The sequence below is a fragment of the Condylura cristata genome, unplaced genomic scaffold, assembly GCF_000260355.1.
Source record: "Condylura cristata isolate star-nosed mole 26May11 unplaced genomic scaffold, ConCri1.0 scaffold00017, whole genome shotgun sequence".
In the NCBI taxonomy this organism is placed as follows: domain Eukaryota; kingdom Metazoa; phylum Chordata; class Mammalia; order Eulipotyphla; family Talpidae; genus Condylura; species Condylura cristata.
Window position 1 is genome coordinate 1,759,636 of NW_004567118.1, and position 21,849 is coordinate 1,781,484.

The window sequence follows — 21,849 nt, forward strand, 5'->3', positions numbered from 1 at the left end:
CAGGTGCAGAGTTGGAGATAGGGTGCAGGGAAGGAAAGAAGAACTATCCAATGCCTCTCTTCTCTTCATGGGGTCCCATACTGTACAGTCAGCTCCTTTTATAGCCACACAGATCTGAGAATGCACTGTAGGTATAAGCAACTATCCTGTAGGCCTGCTGCAAGTTGGGGGGTTTATTGTCTAGCATTTGGTGGGGCTGACTGGTGATAGATGGCTGCAGTGACAGCTTCTTTCAATGGGTCAGGCTGCTGTTCAACATGGCTATGCAGGCTGTACTCATGCTCCTTCCATGCTCTGGGAGCCTGCAGCAGATATATCAGTGATGTTGCTGACTGTGCTGGCAAGGATGGAGGAGAGCAGGGCCTGCTATCTGCAAGCTGAAGGCAAGCTGTGGTAGTTGGGCTCAGCTCTGTTTGGGGGTGGCTGGGCAGCAGTAGCATTGACTCCTCTGGGTCTTGTTCTTAGTCATTATTCTTGCTACTGTAACTATACCCCATGGCTGGGGGCAGAGGGGTGCTGAGACCATTTGCAAGAGAGAGGGACAGTGTCCATCAGGAGCCCTTCTGGTTGCATGAATTTCCACAATTTAAATGGCAAGTGTGTTTGTGAAAAGGTGCCATCATTGTTAAACAGGATGAATCACTTTAAAATCTTAGCTTTTTAAATTACAGTTCTATAATTCTGGTCATTGATAATACAGAAGATGGTCAATAAGTATATTTTTAATTCATAATTACTACTACACATTTACCTACTCTTTGGGGAAGTTAGATTTGATTATAATTAAACTTGTTTTCTTAGTGGCACAAGATCTTATTGCAAATATAACAAATATAATTAAGGGCTCTCCCTGGTAGCGCAGTGGGTTAAAGCACTGCATTATGAAGCTCTCCGAAGCCACTTTATCATGAGTTTGATCCCCTGCCAGGGAGATAACCCACATGGTATAGCAGACCTCTCCTGACCCACTCGCTGCTCCACTCAGCAGGGTACTTTGTCAATCGCCTGTTCTGCTCCCCACTCTGTCTTTGGTGAATCCTCTCACCGCCCCTGCACCTCTGGCCTGTACCCCAGTTCTGTAAGCATAAATAAATAAATCTTTTTTAAAAAAGAGAATAACATAAAACTACCATCTTGACTATTTTTAAATTGTTGTGCAAAGCCTGCCTACTTTACATGGCTAGTATCATGTCTTTATCCTTTTAATTTTTTAAAGGATTATTCCTTTATTGTAAGATTATTGTTTTTTTTAATTTTTGCCTAGAAGAGCTGGGGTGTAGGCCAGAGGTGCAACAGGTTGAGAGGAGACAGTAGAACAGGCATATCCATTACCAATACACTGCTAAGAATACCCATGGGTGAAACAGGAGAGGTCTGCTGTACCATATGGATTAGCTCCCTAGCTGGATCCCTTTGCCCCAGGAGGGCTGCCAAGGTAGCATTGAGACTTAACCTTTAGGTCACCAGGGAGGCACCCAGTGTCCTTATCCTTTAAAAAGTGTGAAACCAAAAAAAAAAAAATGTGAAACCTTATTGTCAGCAGTAAGAGTCAAGTTTTACTTTTATTTTTCAGTTTCACATTCAACACTGTGTAGGCATTCTGGTCTCACTTCATAGCTCTTCTGTAATGTCCACATGATTTTACCTAGAATATAGCAACACTTATGGCTATATTCATAACAGATATTTTTCATTATAGCAAAACTTTGCTAGAAATAATCACTGAAGCCCTGTTGCTCTAGTAAAAATAATGCCTCAATATTACTTAGACTAATCTCTACATGTAATTTCTAGGTTTGTGGCTTTGTAAGTTTTGTATTTACTAGTTTGTTGTCAATTTTCATTTGACTTTAGGGCTAACATCTCAATATGCAGCCTTGTGCTAAAATTTAAACCTGGCGGACCCTTCCTGGTGGCACAGTGGGTTAAATTGCACCACAATGAAGCTATCCGCAGCCACTGCAGCATGAGTTTGATCCCTAGCCAGGGAGGTGACCCACATGGTGTGGCAGACCTCTCCTGACCTGCCTGCTGCTCCACTCAGCAGTGTATTTCAGTCAATTTGCCTGTTCTGCTCCCTACTCTGTCTCTGGTGAATTTCTCACTACCCCCACCCCCCACACCTCTGGCCTGTACCCCAGTTCTTGTATGCATAAATATATCAATAAATCTTAAAAGAAATTTAAACCTGATCTTTTCAGAATTTTTTGTTAAAGTTTAAAAGTTATTTCAACCCAAGCAAGAGTTTTATACACCCAGTTCTGGGTGCTACAGTTCACATGTCTTGGCATGGATTGGGGAAATAGGAAATTCCCCAATCTGGGAAGATTGGGGAATAGGGCATACTGAGTCTGGAATAAAATTATCTTGGGGTAGAAAACTGTAAGGGAGATTTAATTTTGCTCTCAAGCTCCATAGACAGCTTTTGTTCTCCTTTAGTGTTTATTAAAATACTTCAAAACCTGGGCCCTCCCTGGTGTGGTGCAACAGGTTAGGACGCAGCACTATAAGCTGGTGGCAACCACTTCAGTGCAAGTTCGACCCCCCGCGCTGGAGGTGGTCCACATGGCGTGGCAGACCTCTCCTGACCCACCCACTGCTCCCCTTAGCAGTGTACTTCATCTGTCTTCCTATTCTGCTCCCCACTCTGGTGAAGCCTCTCACTGCCCCTTCTCCTCTGGCTTGTACCCCAGTTCTGTATGACTAAATAAATAAATCTTAAAAAAAAATACTTCCAAACTTCAAAGTACAAGAAATTTTTATCACGTGTAATAGATAAATGATTTAGTATTGAAACAAAAGACTTATAGAAAAGATAGGTTGACAAAGTCTGAAAGGAAGAAAAGGCCTGCTGATGAGAGATATTATGGACAGTTGCTTATTATAGAGGCAGTGAATATGTTTGATTTGGAATAAAGCCACAGTAAATGCTAAGATATTTTATGACAGTTGGGCAGGATTTGGTTCTTGAAAATGTTTTATAACCTTCTGGCAGCTTTGCAATGGAATGAAATGTAGCTCAAAAGTATTTCACTCTGGAATATGTTTGTTTAGTTAGTAGGTATAACACAGAGGTGATGCCTGAGTGTCCTTTGTTTACATTGTATAGAGCTACTTGATGTATTGGTGATTTAATAATTTTTTTATAACAAATTTAGTACCTGAATTCATGTTATAAAATCTGTAAATATTACATAAATGCTTATTATTAATATCTATTGTGCAGTATATATTTGCTTGCATCAAGTTGAAGATAATCCATTTTTAGGTCTTTTTTAGAATCTAAGTGTTATAAAAATCAAGTAGAGGAGCCCCCTTTATTAGACATTTCCACATTTTACAAATAGTAGTAGGTAATAGCGTAATATGTCTAGATACTGACTTCAAGATCTATGCTTTTAATGCTGTCTGCATTTTAGGGCTCCTAACCCCCTAATTTTGGTATCCGTTTTACTAATTTTGAATACATTAGTTACTGTACCTTCTGAACCTAGCTTATATTATCTAAAAGAGCCTCACTTATTTACCAGTAGTGTTGGGATAAGTGAATAAAATCAAAAAAAGGAAGTTGGAACTCCGTTGTCATATTTTATCCAAAGTATGTGGCAAATGGATAAAACATTTAAGTTTAAAAGAATGAAATGGTAAAATCATTAGTAGGAACAATTAGATAATTATGTTTGTAAAATTAATCTTGTAATGAGGAAAACTAAGCTTACTCCCAAACTGAGAACCCATTAAAAAAAGAATGAATTTAGGTGTATTGCATCATAAATATATTTTTTAAAATAACAAACTGGGAAAATAACATAATATCTCAGTACAATGGATAATTTTCCTTTATGTATTTATCAGTATATGAAAGACTTACAACAACTAAATAGAAAAAGGGAAATGATGTGAACAGACTACAGAAAGGTAATTCAAAAGGCCTTTAAGCATAAAAATATTTTCAGCCTTGCTTATATTACAGCGTAATATGTCTAGATACTGTCTAGATATATGATGCATAACAATGAGGTATCATTTTCTACTTGTTGAATTGGAAAAGGTAAAAAGAAAGAAGCAGTTCAGATTTTGGAAAAACAGGTACTTAATAGCCAGTGAGAATATAAATTGGTAAAACTACTATGAATAGTAATTATTTGGATTAAAGTGTATGTGTCCTTGGATCCAGCAATTATTTCTAATTATCTTTAACTTAGTTTTGAAATGTTAACATTAAGTAACTTTCCCAGAGTTCTTTAGTTCTGTTAGTGAAATGTAGCTTTAGATTTCTCACCTATCTTTTTCTTTAAAATGTTGAATTAGATTTTTGAGATTGAAACAAAAATTCTACCTTTTAAAATCATTAACTGAAAAAGGAGTTGAGAGGCAACCCTACTACGCATTTCACTGAAACATTTAAATATTAGAAGTGATTTATTTGTAGTTTATACCTGTGCATGTATGTTTGAATTTGGTTGACTATACAGAACTGTTTCATTTTCTATATTTTAAAAAATTTGATATGATGTATTACTGTTAAGATATAGAAAATATTTTTAAAGATTCAGAGCATGCTAAATCAAAGCAGTAGAGTTAAATATATTTCTTTAGTTTTATATTTTGCCCCCATCCTTCCACACCACTCTAGTTACAGTTAGCAAATTAATAATACATTTAGTCAGAGAAGGCCTGTATTAGCTAGTCCCTCAGCAATAGTTATACTACATTTTATGACTGAAGAAAAGCTAGAATTGAATTCTGTTGTAGAATAGTAATATGTAATGTTGCAACTTAGACTTTACTGTTACACTAGAATGTTGATTGATATTTTAAAACTTCACTAACTTCCTAAGAAAAAACATTCTTTGGTTGAGAAAAACCTTCTTTAATAGACTGACTGACATGCATTTTCTAGATAGGTTCTTTGCAAAAGCCAAGTAATTGTGCTTTTATCTTACTTTCTCTTTTGAAATTTGGTTTTCTCTGAGAAAAGGAAATAACACATTCACTACATATTGTGTGTCTAATACTGATCTAGAATATATATTTGCAGTTTCAGTTACTTAAATATGTTATCATGCTCATTTTATAAATGAAGAAACAATTTTGGGAGATCATACAACTCCTTACAGAGTGTCTGCCATTCACATATTACCCAACTTTTGAAGTCAGTGTTTCTGCATTTATACCTTTTCCCTTCTCAGAAAAAGCTGTCAGCTGAGCCTTTAACTGTTGTTAAGAGTAGCTGGGGGAGGATAACAGACAAGTAATACCTCCAAATCATAAAGGTATGGATTGTCAGAAAGGTTTAGTTGTGAATAGAATAGCTGGTCTAATTATAGAGAAATGTGTAGCCATAATGGCTTCTGTTCCCCGCTAATTAAATCACCTTACAATCTTTATACAGTTGCCAAAGGCAAGTATAATTTGAGCAGTATATGTAACAAATTTAGTAAGATATGGATTCTAGAAAGTCTTAGTGGAATTTAGTTAATATAAATGAGATGAAGCCCAGTTAGTAAACAGATTTAAAATTGACAGTCTGCAGTAAGAAGTCTAGGTATTATTAAGGGGGGAAGTATAGGTATTCTCAAAAATAGGAGAGATGCATAAATAGATAAACAATTGTCAGAGTGTAAACATGACTGGACTAGAAAATGCCCACATAGCATTGGATTTCATACATATTTTTACTGGGAGAATTTCCCCCAATTTATTTAAATGTTGAACCTTCATATAATAAATATAGTTTTAGGTCTCCACCATAGCTTAAAAACCATAGTTAAAAGGTGTAATAAAAATTTGATTAGAATTAATCAAGGGTAATTTAAAAGGGAAAAGATATAAATGTAGAAACACTGACTTCAAAAGAGGCTCATATTTGAGTGGCAGACTCAGTAATTTGATTAGAATATGTGCAAATTTAGTATTACTATTGAATGTCTGCTGAGTGCTAAGTACTTAATATCTGTTTGTTTCTTACAACTTGTTGTAAGTACTGTGATGCCCATTTTGCAGGGAAAACAGAGGCTTGGAAAAGTTTGGTAAAATGCGTAAGAATGGTATAAAACAAACTGTACAAAAGTATAAAATCTAAACCTTGGTTTTTCTGACTTGAAAACCTGTACTTGTAACTACCACAATGAATGCAGAATACTTTCATACTATTCCAATTTGGAGTTTTATTCTAGAAGCCAAAGACAGTTTTTGATCAGAGAGGGTGTATAGACTTTTGTATAGTAAGAAGGTATTAAAGATAACAATTTAAAATTTATTTCACAAATTAAAAAATTTAAGTTTAGGGACCCAAAATGTCTTAGGGTTGAAACCCAAACCAAAATTCTCTGACTTGTGACCTAATTTTCCTTTTAACTATGCCAAACAGGACATTCACAGTCGAAGTAAAATAATACTCTGATCAAATGATATATCAAAGGGGAGCCCTGGTGGCACAAGAGTTATAACTCATTTAAAAAAATATATGTCAAAACATGTAGAAAACCATTTGTCTGGGTATGAATTGATAAGGACTTAGAATAGAGTAATAGGAATGGAAAGGAAGGTATTCCTGTACAGGATGATAAAGTAAATCAATTGTGTCTGAATAGAAGCCCTTATTCACAGGGTTTAATATTACTCCATTATAATAACTGCATTTATTAAACATTTCTTGAATGTTTGTACTTAGATTATCTAATTTATATAGTTTTTGAAGTAGATAAAATTCATATTCTGAGTAACACTTTTGCTCAAATTCTTTTTAAAAGATTTACTTATTTATGCATATAAGAACTGGAGAACAGGCCAGAGGTGCAGGGGGTGAGAGGATTCACCAGAGACAGAGTGGAGAACAAAACAGCCAGATTGACTCAAATACAATGCTGAGAGGAGCAGTGGGTAAGACAGGAGAGACCTAACACACCATGTGGGTCATCTCCCTCACTGGGGATAGAACTTGTGCTGTAGTGGCTGTGGACAGCTTCGTAGTACTGCACTTTAACCTGTTGTGTCACCAGGGAAGGCTGTATTGCTCAAATTTTTATAGCAAATAAATGGTAGCATCATCACAAGTCATGATTAGAACCTGTAAGTTCATTTGTCTAAACTGTATGTGATGGCTTAACTTCCTTCTCCTGAAAACATTTGATGGAAATAAGAGATACAAGAATTGTAGAATTGGGGGCCTCCCTGGTGGCATAAGGGGTTAATAAGTCTCAGTGCTGTGGAGCTATCACAGCCACTATGGAACTAGTTTGATCCCCAATCAGGGAGCTGGCCCACATGGCACAGTGGATCTCTCCTGTTTCACCTACTGCTCCCCACTATGTCTCCGGTGAATCCTCACACCCTCACACCCCTCATCCTTTGGCCTATACCCTACCTCTTATAAGCATAAATAAATGAAATAAATCCTTTTTAAAAATTGCACAGGGCCCTCCCTGGTGGTGCAACTGGTTAAAGCACAGCTCTATGAAGCTGTCCACAGCCACTAAGCACGAGTTTGATCCTCAACCTGAGAGGTGACCCACAGGGCATGGCAGACCTGTCCTGTTCCGCTTACTGCTCCCCTCAGCAGTATATTTTGGTCAATCTGCCTGTTTTGTTCCCTACTCTGTCTCTGATGGTTACTCTTACCCCCATACCTCTGGCCTGTACCTCAGTTCTTATACACATAAATAAATAAAGCCTTAAAAAAAAAACCTGCAGAATTGAAGTATACAGTAGTTATTCTGACAAAAAAAAAAAATGGAGAGGGCTTTGACTGTGATGTTTTTTCTTAGAGTACTTGAATTGTCATGCATATTACATATGAACAATATAAATTTGTCTAAATTCACTAAACTTGAGACTGGATTGAGTGATAAGCTTGACCACATTTTAAAGGATGTTTGATTGTTTCCAAGGAAAAAGAAAATACTGCCTATTATAATTTCCTCCCTTATTTTTTCTTATATTTTATATTTCTTTCCTATGGCAATTTGAAATATTCTGCTTTGTACGATTTATGTCTCTTAGCCTTATTAGACGCTAAACTCCTAGGTGAGAATGATTACTATGTATTGTACATGTTCTCTGTTGCTGCTTTTCTTATATTTATTGAATTCTTAAGAGTTCAAGATGAATAAATAATGTCAAGTATCAGCCTTCCAGAGGTCTCCGTCCTGTCAGGAGACATGTAACAGAAGAAATACAGAATAAGGATAACTTAATTGTGTGTAGGGGCTTAATAGAGAATGAGCAACTTAAAATTTCAAACTTATTTCTTGAATATTTTAACGAGTGAGAAATAGAAGATTGTGAGAATAAGGAAGCAAGCAACTATGTCACCTGCCCAACTATAATTGTTAGTCGATACATGGAATCTCCTTATTCTCTCATAAAGAACACACTTGTATTTTAAAGTGGGCCAAATTGCAAACATGATAGAACACAAAGCAAAAGTGTTTCATAAAAAAGTATTTTGTTAGAGAAAGATATTTAAAAAAGAAGGTATTCATTAAAAAATGACTATTAGAATTTGAAATAATGGGATTATGCATGTCAAGAAGAGAACTAACATCTTTCATGTATAAATGTGACTTACTTGCTTTAAATTCAGTCTTTTCTCTTTGGGTCTTCCCAAACTTAGGAAGTTGCTAACTACCAAGTGAGAATTACAGAGAAGATCCAGTGGGCTCTCAGAAGGAAGGAACAAAACAAAGAACATAAACTTTGGAGTAAGAATTACAAACTCCAGTGCCTGCTTGGCCTAGATGGTAACATACACAGTTGACGCCCACTGAATGTGTGATGGTAGAAAGTAGTGTGAGCTGTCTAAAGAGGAACATTGTCACTCAGCTCTTGTTTATTACTGCCATGTAGAAATAGTCTTGGATGTTGCTAGAGCTTCTGGCTTCTTAACAGGAAACCATAAGTCCAGGCGTTTGGTGAAAATTTTCAGTTAAAAATGTTGGCTCAGTGTTTAAAATAAAAACATGTACAGTCTATATCTGACCTACAGGTTATCATTTTGTGGCAACTTCATATGGAAAATGAACTAAATTTACTTCTTTCCTTTCAAAGATTTATTTTTATTTATTTATGCATGTAAGAACTGAATTGTAGGCCAGAGATTGGTGAGAGGGTGTGAAAGGATTCACCAGAGACAGAGTGGGAAGCAGAACAGGCAAATCTACTGAGATACATAGCTAAGGAGAGCAGCGGGTGAGAGGAGAGGTCTCCTGCGCCATGTGGGTCAGCTCCCTGGTCGGGAACCAAATGGGTGACACAGTGGCTGGTAAAAGCTTCATAGTGCTGAGACTTTACCCCTGTGCTGCCAGGGAGGTCCCCCCAACTATCCTGGATTTAAATTCAAGTTTTATAACTAGTTAAGTAGTGTGATCTTGTTATGCTCGTAGTATACCCAAATTTTTAAATGATTTGGGGATTAAACATAATGGTATGTAAATTTCATGCCTGTATACCACCTTATTTTCTTCTCCCATATGTAGACGTGGAGATAATTCCATTTCGTAGATGGAAAATCTTGAGTTTTCCATGGTCAAACTGTTAAGAATAGGAGCTGTGTTTGTAGTATCAAAAGTCTAATCTCTTTACCCAATGGCCCTTTTGATTTATGATTCTCAGACTTTAGTGAGCAACAGATCCTTGGGTACTTCAAAATGTAGATTCCCAGTATGCCTGATGGGGTTCAGGAAGTTAAATTTTGAAAAACTGCCCAATTAATTTGCTTTGAACTATCTGATAAAATAGGGTTATGAGAAAATTGCCTTCATTTCAGCAGGTAGGGTATAGAGTAGTTCTTTTACTCATTCAAAAAATATTTTTTTTCTTAATTAGTATAATGCTGTTTTTTTTTTTTCTCTTACAGTTTTATCTTTAGTTTAACATACATTGTTTCCTTATTACTTATGGACTTCTTGCTCTAAGTTAATTTGCATAAGTGAAATGAAACTTATGTAGAGACTTGTTTCTTCAGCAAGAATGTAGAATGTCTAGGAAACTTTAAATGGCAGTTTAGATGATTTTTTTTCTGTTAAGTAAAATAGTCCAGTTCTTCAGAACTAGTTGAATATATAAAAATTCTACTAGTTAGCCAAAATGTTTTCAAAGCTGTATGGCATTATATGTATACTATGAGGTGGTATATTCAAAGTTGTATGTATGTGTCGTAGACTTTAGAACTGGAAAAGAAAATTTCTAGGGATGACCTGAGATCTCTGGACTTTTAGTAGAGACTCCAAAGGAAATAATGGGGATTTTTGGTAATTTCAGCCTATTCGACTTTCTTAATTTATTCTTCAATCCCTATGGACCTCATTATCACAAATTTGAACTACCATAGTTTAGTATCTTACTGTTTGCAATGTAACAGTAAAGTAGTAAGCATTTTAACCATCTTATTTTAAATGTTTAAGCTAAATTTATTTTCTTAAATAATTTGTACTAAATGTTTAATTTGAAAGTGTTGCTAAAATTATGCTTCTTGAAGTTCATTCTTCTGGTTTGGTGTCATATTTTGTTACATTGCTTCCAAATTCACTGGTCTCTCATTTTTGTTAATGGGATGTTATTTGGGGATGGTTTTAGGGTAGTACTTTAGTTTTTGATCCTGGATATTGGTTTTTCTTCATCTGTAAGTAGGGTTGTTTCATTATCACCAAGTTGTATGTGAAGCATTAGAATTCATCACAACTTCTGTTTTTAAAGTATCTTATTTGAAGGTATTTCTTTTTTAAATGCCAAATTTGGATATGAAAGGAAAACAAATTGATTTTATAATTTTCTGAAGCCCTAAGAAGATGACTAAGTTAGAATTTTAACATCCTGTATAGTGATTTCTGGCTTACAAAGCATTTTCTGTATATTATCTCTTTTGACTTGTATGCCAGTTTGGAAAGTGAATGTATCCATTTTGCAAAGGAAGCAGCTAGACTCAGGCTCTGACTGTCAGTAGACACCCACGTAGTCAGAAATGAATTTATTACAAAACCAAAACTTTATTTTTTTAAAAAAGATTTTTATGCATACAGAAATGGGGTACAGGCCAGAGGCGCAGGGGTGGTGAGAGGATTCACCAGAAACAGTGGGGAGCAGAATAGGCAGATAAACAAAGTAAGCTGCTGAGGGGAGCAGCAGGTGACACAAAAGAAGTCTGCCACCCCAAGTGGTTCACCTCCCTGGCCAGGGATCAAACTGCTGAAGTGGCCTTGACTAGCTTAGCAGTGCTTTGCTTTAACCTGTTATGTCACCAGGAAGGGCCCAAAACTAAGACTTTATCGCCCAACTTTTTAAGGTACTACCTAGAAAAATACAGAAAGAAAATAAAAATGAGTTGGGGTGGGATTTACTGTAGAGAACAAAGGATAGTTTAAATGAAACTGGAAAGTCTTGTGGGGTTGTGAGTGATCCTGGCTTCACTATAGTGGAAAACTTAGAGAATGCAAAAATACGACTCCAAGAAGGTATTGAGTAGTTGGGTTATTACAATAACATAGGACTGGCTAATATCTACTTAACTTCCCACAAGTATTTCTACTCAAATATGTTTCTACAAACTTCAGAGCTAAAATAAACCTGAGAGACCATTGAGTCTTGATGGTCTCCATTTGATGTCTGCTTCACCGTAAAAACATTTGATATTTTCTTTAACTTGACTGTTAATGAGCAAACAACATATTGAGCAAGCCTCTAATTAATACAAAGCTCAAATATTATAATAACTTACATGTTATCTTTGCAGTATGGAGACCTGTATGATATAGTCAGTCATAGGTTCTGTTTGATAAAGTTAAATCACCAGTATCTTATGGTGTTAATTAGAAAATACCATGCTAACTATCAATATTTATACCTGCACATAAGTTTGAGACTTCCCGTGAACACTATTTGGTGTGTGTGTGCGTGTATGTGTTTGTGTGTGTGTGTGTGTGTGTGTGTGTGTGTAAAAACTGGGGTTTAGGCCAGAGGTCTGGGGTTGGTGAGAGGATTTACCAGAGACAGTATAGGGGTGCCAAAGAAGTAGATTTACTGAAAAACACTGCTAAGGGAGCAGTGGGCAAGTAGCTTGCCTATTTGGGCCAGCTCCCTGGCTGGGGAATCAAACTCAGGACTTCACTCTTAGACCACCAGGGAGGCCTCCCTCCTCCTCCATCCCTGATACTGTATCCTTTATTCTGGATATAAACATAAATAAAGCTTAGGGCCAAAAAGTATTCCCCAGCTGTTTGTTTGTTTGTTTGTTTTTTAAGATCTGTGCACCTACACACACAGAACTGGGGCGCAGGCTAGAGGTGCAGGGGCAGTGAGAGAATTCACCAGAGACAGAGTGGGGAGCAGAACAGGCAGATCAATGAAGTTCTCTGCTGAGGGAGCAGCGGGTGGGTCAGGAGAGATCCTCTGTGCCATGTGGGTCACCCCTGGGGTTGGGGATGGAATTGGCACTGAAGCAGTCAAGGCCTGCTTGCAGTGTTGTGCTTTAGCCTATTGCGCCACCAGGGAGGGCCCCCAACGGTCTTTTAAGACTAAGAACCTAGTAGTAGTATTCTTCCTGTAGTATTCATGTTTGGGTATTTTACCTGAAATTGTATTAAACTAGTTTTCTCACTTAAAAAGAATAAATTGGCCCTCCCTGGTGGTGCAGTGAGTTAACCACAGCACTGCAAGCTGGTAGCATCTGCTGCAGTGCATGTTTGATCCCCAGACCCCCCTCCCCCAGGTGACCCACATAGCGCAGCAGACCTTACCTGTCTAGCCCGCTGCTCCCCTCAACAGTGTACTTCATCAGTCTACCTGTTCTGCTCCCCACTCTGTCTCTGGTGAATCCTCTCACCACCCCTGTACCTCTGACCTATACCCCACTTCTGTATGCATAAATAAATAAATCTTTAAAAAAATAATTTGACCATAACATAAGGGTTGAAGGTTGGCAATTCTGAAAGTACCTCATGAACCCCTTTTCTTACCTCCCCTAAAACTTGATTATCTCGTCACCCCTTGAATAAGATACCCCTTTCAAGCTTAACATTCTGATTACTTAATACTTTCTCTAAAGTTTTTTTTTTTTTTTGGCCTCTTCTCTGTCCGTTGGTATATTTGTTTATTAGGTTATACAATTAAAATGGAACTATTTTATCCTAGAAAGCCAGCTCTGATGTTTTGGAAAGATTATGTGCCCCTAGAACACATCATATTTTACAATCAAATCTGCTTGTTTGTAGGTCATTAAACAGGCTATTGTAAGACTTTCAGTTTTTGTGGTGATGGAGAATTTGAATTCTGTTTTGAGTAGGTTTTTTTTTTTTTGACCTTACAATGTAAAGGGAACAAATCATGTCCTTGATGTTTCTAGTTAGTGGTTTTTTTTTTTGAGAAGTAGCATATATCGTGTTATAGAAAAAACGCCTAAAATGATTTTGAAAGTAATTGTTGCTTTTATGCTACTGAAGACTGTAATTTTCAGGAGAAACTTGCATATAGACGTACCTACCATTTTTTACTCAGGAAGTGTTTCTGAAAGTTAGATGTGATTACTATCTTAAATGAAATTGCATTTCAATCACTAACAACTTACAGAGTCCTATTTTGACTAGAACTCTATTGTATTGTTTGTGATTTTCACATATGTGTTGAGTGCTTAAAGCAACAAATAGATTTAAAGGTATCAGGTCAGGTTCTCGGCCTTTTTCAGTTTCATGACTTTTTGGAAGTATTTTTTGTGACATTTTGGTGGCTTTATAATTACTTATGCTTTGTGAGGTCCAGCCTTTTTTAAAACAAATTTTACTGATTAGCCATTCACTTACAAACTTTATAACTTAGGGAGTATAGCTTCCTACTTCATCGTCTCCACGTGCTTAAACCCCATCTCCCCAAAGCTCCAGTGCCAGTACACTTTCCACATTAGTTCCTCTACCCACCACCACCATAACCTCCAAGTTTTTCAGAGTTGTTAGGGTCAGTCTTTAATAAGAACTTCACACATTTAAAGCTTTTTGAATCACATCAGTATTGACTTCACAAACATTCTGTTTTCTTACCCTCCTCGTGCCAGAATTTTAAGTTGGTGAGATTCTTTGTTTGATTATAGGTAATTAGCATGTAGGCTTTTTCCTGCTTGCTGCCAGATGCCCAATGCCTTCAAACAGTGCCAGATATAGCACAAATGTAGTAGCAGCTCAGTAAATATTTGTTGTTGAATGAATCTCAGTAAGGGAAAATGCAGCAGAAGTAAATTAATTTTTACATCTGTTAACTGTCCAACCAGTGTTTTTTTTTTTTTATACTCACTTTGGAAATATCTTCATTTTTAATTTCTATAGCGAAGTCATATTTCTGTTTTGTGAAATGGAGCTGGCTACCAGATTGTCCTTTAATATTTTCTATCCAATGTTTCTATTTCTGGATTTATCTCAGTAACAGGGTATCTATAGGGAATCAGTGGACTTTCATATTTGGCCTGTTTTCTCTTCAGTGATGATAAAGACTATATCTTCACATAGTATCTACACATTATACTAAGATATTTAATAAACATTTTATCATTGTAGAAGTAAGCCTACCTTTTTAAATCAAAAAGGTATAATTTGACATCGAAAATATGAATATAAAATTTTTCCCCATCACATGAATACATTGATACTGACAATTTGTAGAGTTGGTGTGTTTTTTCTTTTTCTTTCCCTTTTCTGGTTGATGGGATTATAGTCGTAGTAATTATGAATCTTTGGAGAAGAGGACAATTTCTTTTACAGAAAGTGTTTTTAGTGTTCTGGATGAAGTTCTGGATACTTCCTTTGTGATGGAATAAGCAAAAATGTTCTTAATGGATTTTAAGAAACATTTGTTCTCTTTATAAGAAAACAAGTAGGGAAGCTGGAGTTATAGTTCAGTTATTTTAAAGAGAAGTTGAGTTTCTAGAAAATATCATATTAGCACATATTCTATTACTATCTGCTTTTTGAAGAGTGTCACTATAAATTGTTACTTAGGTGTTTTTACATGATGTTCTTTATGATAGGTTTTATTATTGATCACAAATGAGTAATTTAGAAGTTTTAATGGAGTATCCCCTTTCTGTTTATGCTTTTCAGTATTTTTCCATTGGAATTTTTCCTTGCTCTGAATCCTCTTTGATAACAAAAAGAAATTATTATTTGACTCAGGCAGTAATATAGCCCTCTTATTGTTTTGAAAACCACTGCTCAGTGGTCTATTTACAAATATGAGTCTTTTTGATGCCACTTTCTTTGGAGTTTCTGATCTTCAAAGCTTCACTTTATTGTGCAGAAAGAAATTGGTTGTTCTGGAAAGATTTCACTGAGAGAAAACAAAGTTATAAGGAAAGCTATTTCAAATTTTATTCATTCATAATAGAATTCAAATGCACATAGTTTTGCAAGCACTGAAAAGTCTAAGGTTATGCTTTAGGCTTTGTACTTCGGTTTTTTTAGTAAGGTCATTGAGTAAGTTCCCTCAACCCCCACCCCTACCCCAGCCCAAATCCTCCTAGAGTAAAGCAAATGACTTGATCACTGTCTAGTTGATCTGTCTTGGATATCACTCCTTCAAGGAAATGTTCCACCTTGTGCCCTGAGTACTAATTTAAAAGAGTAGTCAAATGAAGTTTGAGGTAGTTCTCTAAAAATTCCCACTACGCTGTTGAATAGAAGATTGTTCATGTTCTCAAGTGGCAGCACAAAATCTCACACCCTGATCTGACCAGTATGAAAACAACTGCTAGCACAAAGTGTCCTTCCTCTGTCCCCAGCTGAAATTGGGGGAGGGACAAAGCCCAATTGTTACTTTACCCCATCCCATCTGCCTGCTAGAAGGCCTGTTTCCTACCCTAATGGTTTCTGCCTAACAAATGGTGTTTCTTTTTTACAGCATTATGATCCTGGACTTGTTGTGGTGATGGTAAACTTAGCAGTGGTAATTTTTTATTTTCAGACTGAATTACTCCTTTTGTCATCAGTGCACCAATATGTTAGGCTTACTTTCTCTGTTGTAGCCTTCATCCTTCTGCTTGGTCTTTTTCATTTTCCTTTCCTTTCCTTATGCAACTTGTCTGATCCTTGTTCATTAAAGGGTAATGTTAAGAAGGGATGTATCTGTGTTAGAACTGCCAAAAAAAAAAAAAATCAGTTAAAACATTAAATTCTAATACTGTCAAAACTTGATTTCCCCACAATGTAATGGGCACTAGCACTTGCTACTGCAATTTATAAATAAATTAAAAACAAACTTTGACTGCCTTAGAAGGCAAAAGTACTAATGCAGTTATAAACAGGGGTTTACAGAGGTAATGAATTTGTATTAAAACTTTCTTGCTTCTTGCAAAACAAATTCTGATAGACCAAAAGAGATACCAAAACAAAAAGTAAATTCCTTTGACATTTCCTTTCAATTCTTTTATTGGACCATTTGTTTTTACCAGTAAATCCCTGATTGAGACGTTATGAAAGTGATATTGCACCTAGGAAGTCATTTTTATAACCTGTCTTTAATTTGGTCCTTTTGCTAAAGATTGCAGTCACTGCTTATTTATTATACCATTGGGCATAAGGTAGTAATGCATTTTCATTTTGTTTGACTGGCTGTTTTTGATAGTATCTAAATGAAAGGCATGTATTTTAGAACTTTTCCTCTTTTTAGCATGAAATAGTCTTTATTTACTTAAGTATTTTTCAATACTTTTTAAAGCTTATCTCCTTATTGCTAAAAATAATGGGATGTTGGTGATAGTAGTTAAACTTACAAATTTATTTTTCTTTTTAAAGACAAAACCAAATCCCACAAATATACAGCAACTGCATAAAAGCCAGTCATTTTGAAAACAGTTTCTCTTTTCTCCAGGACCAAACCCAGTCATGATCATGGCTTTTATTGATTGACTTTTTAATAAAATCTCAGAGTTAGCCTGACAATAAGATCAGCTTTTTAGCCCAAAGGTATAATATATATGTGTGTATAACAACAACAACAACAGCAGCAGCAACAACAACAACAAAAAAACAATTGTTTACACCAGCCTGAGAGAAATGATGAGGGAAGTAAACATTGTGTTTTTTCACTAAAGGTGTACAACGGGTAAGGTAAGTCCTCTCTCAGTGGGCTTACATCACAATAAACAGCGCAAGTTGTGATGTAAAACAGCTGTGGTAGTAAAGTGCTTGTCTGCCCCATTTTGCTTTGTTTGGCTGGTTATGAGTGGATTAAATATACATTTTTGAAATTCTCCAGCATAGACTGATTAGTTTAAAGTCAATTTTCTTCGCAACTAGTCCTTTTCACAGCTTACCGATTACTACAGCCAGTGTTAAATCTACTCTGTTCCTAAGGGCAACTAAACCAACTGTAGCTTTTATTGAAATTCTTCATAGCCCTACTTTTTAAAGCATCTTTTGAAAATGGGGGGAAAAATTAAACATACTGACTTTGCAGTTAGAGTTTTCCGGCATCATGTTTGTAGCTGCTTTTTTAATTTATGCATGTCCGGTTGAGGTATTTATTACTAGCTTTAAAAGTGTGTGTGGGAAGATATCAGTGGGGACAGTAAAAGTGAAGTAATTCTTGAAGGAAAGTTACTTGGGGTTTTTTAAAAAATGAATTTCTAAAGTTTTTTATTTTAAAACTCCTGGTACCATAGCTTACAATTGTTTGCATTATTTATTAATTTGACTTTGCCACAATAATCTGGAATTAATTCCTAATTGGACGGTAACCATGGTGGCTAGTTGGGTTTAAACTGGGAGAAGTAGGTTTGGTTGTAAGCTGTGAGAATGGCTTGTGTTTGGTTCACTGTAGCTTTCTGGTCTCTGCACTCCAAGGCAAGATCTCTAACCACCCAAACCCAATGTATAAAGTGAGCTGTTGGCTTTGCTTTGCATCTTACCTTGATTATGTGTTCCTGTTACAGGGAGAACAGATCCTATTCCCATTGTTGTCAAGTATGATGTCATGGGCATGGGCCGCATGGAAATGGAGGTAAATTGATCTCATTAGCTCACTTGTTATATGGTATATTTAAAATTTATATTCATCCCAAGTTCAGATGCTATAAGAATACATTTATTAGATAATATAGTTTTGATACTTCTTTAAAAATTTAAAAATATTTTGACATCACCATTTAGTGCTGCCATTGAGGCAGGTTGGTGGTTAATAGTGCCAGATAAAAGCCCAAACTCTGTATTCCTTCTAGTAGGCAGTGTTGTTCAGCTCTTAAAATACTTTCTGTGGTAGTAGACACTTTACCCCTGTTGAATTATGTATAGCTGTCATCTGTGATACGTGTTTTTCATTGCCTAAAACATTTGCTCCATATAATTTTTAATTCTTTGGCATTGAACATTGAAGAGTTTGTTATCAACAAATGTGCCAATTGGAAATGGCACATTAATGATCTATTTTGCAACTATTTTCTCTGTGGGGTGACAAAGCAACAGGTAGCTGGGCAAAGTACAATGGTTTTTATTTTCATACAATACTGTAGTTGTATGACTTGTTAAAATCACTAATTGGGGTTGCTTTAGGAATTAAGACCAATGATGTCTATTTTTGTTAAGCTTGATTATGCTGAAGATGCTACCGAACGGCGCCGTGTCTTAGAAGTGGAAAAAGAAGACACAGAAGAATTGAGGCAGAAGTACAAGGTACTTCAATAAACCATTCTTGCATGTGTGGTGTTCACACTAAAGAGTTATTCACTTTTGGTAAAAAGGATCTCTGGTGACAGCAGTATTTGGGTAGTGATTAGTATAGTAGATGCCAGATTTCTGTTACTTTCCTGTTGTCTCTAAAATCTATAGAGATCACATTGGTGTTTGAAAGTACAGTGCTGGGACATAGTGTGCAATCATAACAGTAAAAATAGTTACTCAGGAATCCTTTGAAAATGGTCCTGTCTCTGTGTCTCACCCACTAAGTCTTAATAAATATTGTCAGAACCTCCCCATACCACCCAGTTTAAATAAATCCTTCACTTTGTCTTGTTCTCTTGTAACACTCTTCTATAATTTATAATTATGAATTTGTGTTTTTCATTTATAGTTTCTACTGGAAAAAAATGATCCATTTGTATATTGCATCCAGCATAGTGACTGGCACATAAGTACTCAACATATATGAGTTGAATAAATCATTTCTTAAAAGTAACGGGAAAGGACAGATTTATTTGATATACTATTTGAAATAAGAACATTTTAAAGACTATGTTTTGATTGTTCAAGTAAAATTACAATGTCAAATGAATAGTCAATAATGAAAAGCGTAGTAGTCTCACAAGAGTATGCATTATATTTTAAGGCCCCGTTTCCTTCCCCAATAAATTATTGGGTTGTCAAGAATATCATGACACATTTTTGCAACAGATGGCACTAGTTCTGTGCAAGTAGTAGAGTCATTTGCATCTATATCATTGCTCATCATGTGACCGTTGAGTGTTCTAGCTTCATTCTAAAAAAAAAGAATGATGTGGTTGAGTTTTGGAGATTTATACCAAGTTGAGGATGGAAGACCAAACTGCAATTTCACCATATTTTACTATTTTAGTGCTGTAAAGGGAAGAATACACATCAAGCTTGTGAAAAGTTGCGTAAAGTTTATGGTTACAGTGCTCTACAAGAATGTCAGTGCCAGTGGTGGTTCATGAAATCCTGTGCTGATGATTTTGATTTTAATGATGCCCCACTGAGGTTGATGATGACAAAATAAAGGCAGTGATCGAGTCAAAACCACTTACAAAACACAAGAGATTGCAGAAACTTTGAACACCCATCATTCAAGCATTCATGACCACCTAAAAAGCTGGGATACATAAGCAAGCTCGATATTTGGGTTCCTCATGAACTCAAAGAAGTTCATTTTACAACGCTTATAAACAGCTGCCATATGCTCATTAAACATCAGGAAAATATCTTCTTTTGAAATGACTAATAACTGGTAATGAGAAGTGAATTGTTCACAACAATGTAGTACACAAATGGTCTTGGTCATGATGTTATGGTGTCTTTTTTGAGCTCCTACCAAACAATCATGGCAAATGTGTACTGTCGGCATTTAGACAGCTTGAACTAATCCATCATTCAGAGTTGCCCAGAGCTTGTTAATTGTAAAGGCATTGTATCATCACAACAGCGGAAGACAACATGCAAGTTTGATCACCCGTCAAAAATTATTGGCGCTTTGATGGGATGTCAGACTTCACTTGTTTCCTCTCTGTAAAACTTACATGGTATAATGTTCAAGTCAGCCGAGGCTGTAAATCAGCATTTTGCTTGGTTTTACTTGGACAAAAAGAGGTCGATAAGGAATTGTGGAGTTTGCTGAAAGATGGCACAAAGTTATCAAACAAACAGGCAACATCTCATTGACTAATCTTTGTATTGATCTTTTTTACCTTTTTCCCCCCCTCTTCACTAAACTGGAAATAATAAATGGTTTTTGTTACTCTGTAGTTGCCCTGGAAATTACCATATTTTACTTTACCTTCTGCACAAGCAATTTAACATTTTGGAGTGTTTTGAGACCCCTTCAACTCTCTTCTGTCTTGCATACATAATAGTGGGGTAAAATTTAAAACTCTTGATTTTTATGGGGAAGATACAGCATAAATAAAAGAAAAAAGAATAGATGATCTAAATGGAATGAGTTCAGTTTAGAGCATCTGAAGTTGCAGTGCCCTTTATACATTCAGTACATAAGAATATTCAAATCTGGAATATATGGGGGTTGTGGGGTGGGGATTGGTCTCAACAAGGGATAAAAGGTCGATATGTCAGCATATTGGAAGATTTTAAAGCTGCAGGAATGGATTGTTCCACCAAATGGAATAAGGAAAATGCAGTATTAGGAGATGACTAGTTTTTTCAGTAGTGTAATGTGGAAATTGGACCGGCTGAATAAAAAAAAGAATCAGTAATTTGAAGGGGAAAAAGACAAAACTAGCAGGCAAAATATAAATTGCAGACATTAAACAGGTGGGGGAGGGAGAAGGATTAAAACGGGTGAGAAGAACACAAGACACTGTGGTGATGGTTCACAGATGTCTTGGTGTTTGGGATTTCATAGGGACTACACCTAAAGGAGGAATCATCACATTGTACAAAAAGGAACAGTGATGTAAAATATAAGTAAATACAGTTTAACAAAATATAAAGCTTTGTAGTAATTTGAAGATAAGTTAGTATAAATTTCCAAACTGAAATAGAAAGAAAATGTGAAAAAACAATTTTTTAATGCACACAATAATGATTCTAATACTTTCATATTACTAAAGCCCCTATAGGAAATAGAAATGGATGAATTCTAGGAAGTGATGACTGAGAATGCTCCAAAATTAATTAAAATGTAGTTGTTAGGGGCTTCTTTCTCTCTCTCTTTTTTTCCAGTGGGTCATAAAATAACATTTTAAGTGAAATATAGTTTAAAGAGTTTTAGGCAAATATCTTAAGAAGTAAATTCAATTTCTAGAGCAACTTAGACTTCAAAAAACTCCTAGATTTAGCCCTCCAAATAGAAGATCATGATCATAATTGCTCATTTTTGTAGTATCATTTTAAACATTTCATTACCTTATTCAGACTACTCCAAAATCTGAGATCTTTGAACCTAGATCTATTATTTCCTGTGACTTGACTTAACGATACATTTATTTCCTTTTGTGTATGTAGTAATCATTGTAACTCATTCTGTTGATCTTAACCTCAGAAAGTTTAGGCCCAAAGCGATTTTTTTTTTTTTTGAGAGTACTTTTTAGTCCTTCTGCTAAGACCCATGTCTTAATTAAGATCTCTGCCGTCCCATCTTCAAACAACTAGCAACAACAAATGTTGGCAAGGATGTGGAGAAAAGGAACTC

General features: G+C 35.9%; 1 protein-coding gene across 7 annotated transcripts in view; it reads left to right on the top strand.

Moving 5' to 3' along the window:
- Nucleotides 1-21,849, top strand: part of GPATCH8 (G patch domain containing 8) — a 70,621-nt gene that overhangs the window by 26,000 nt on the left and 22,772 nt on the right. For 4 of the 7 annotated variants that reach the window (XM_004684085.2, XM_004684084.2, XM_012726346.1 and 1 more), the window contains 2 exons: nucleotides 17,909-17,976; nucleotides 18,558-18,644. In XM_004684085.2, coding sequence (XP_004684142.1) covers nucleotides 17,950-17,976; nucleotides 18,558-18,644 — 114 coding nt within the window. In that variant the 5' untranslated portion in view covers nucleotides 17,909-17,949. Of the gene's footprint in view, nucleotides 1-15,876; nucleotides 15,922-17,908; nucleotides 17,977-18,557; nucleotides 18,645-21,849 lie in introns of all 7 variants that reach the window. The other 3 variants (XM_012726347.1, XM_012726350.1, XM_012726349.1) reach the window with 1 other exon arrangement.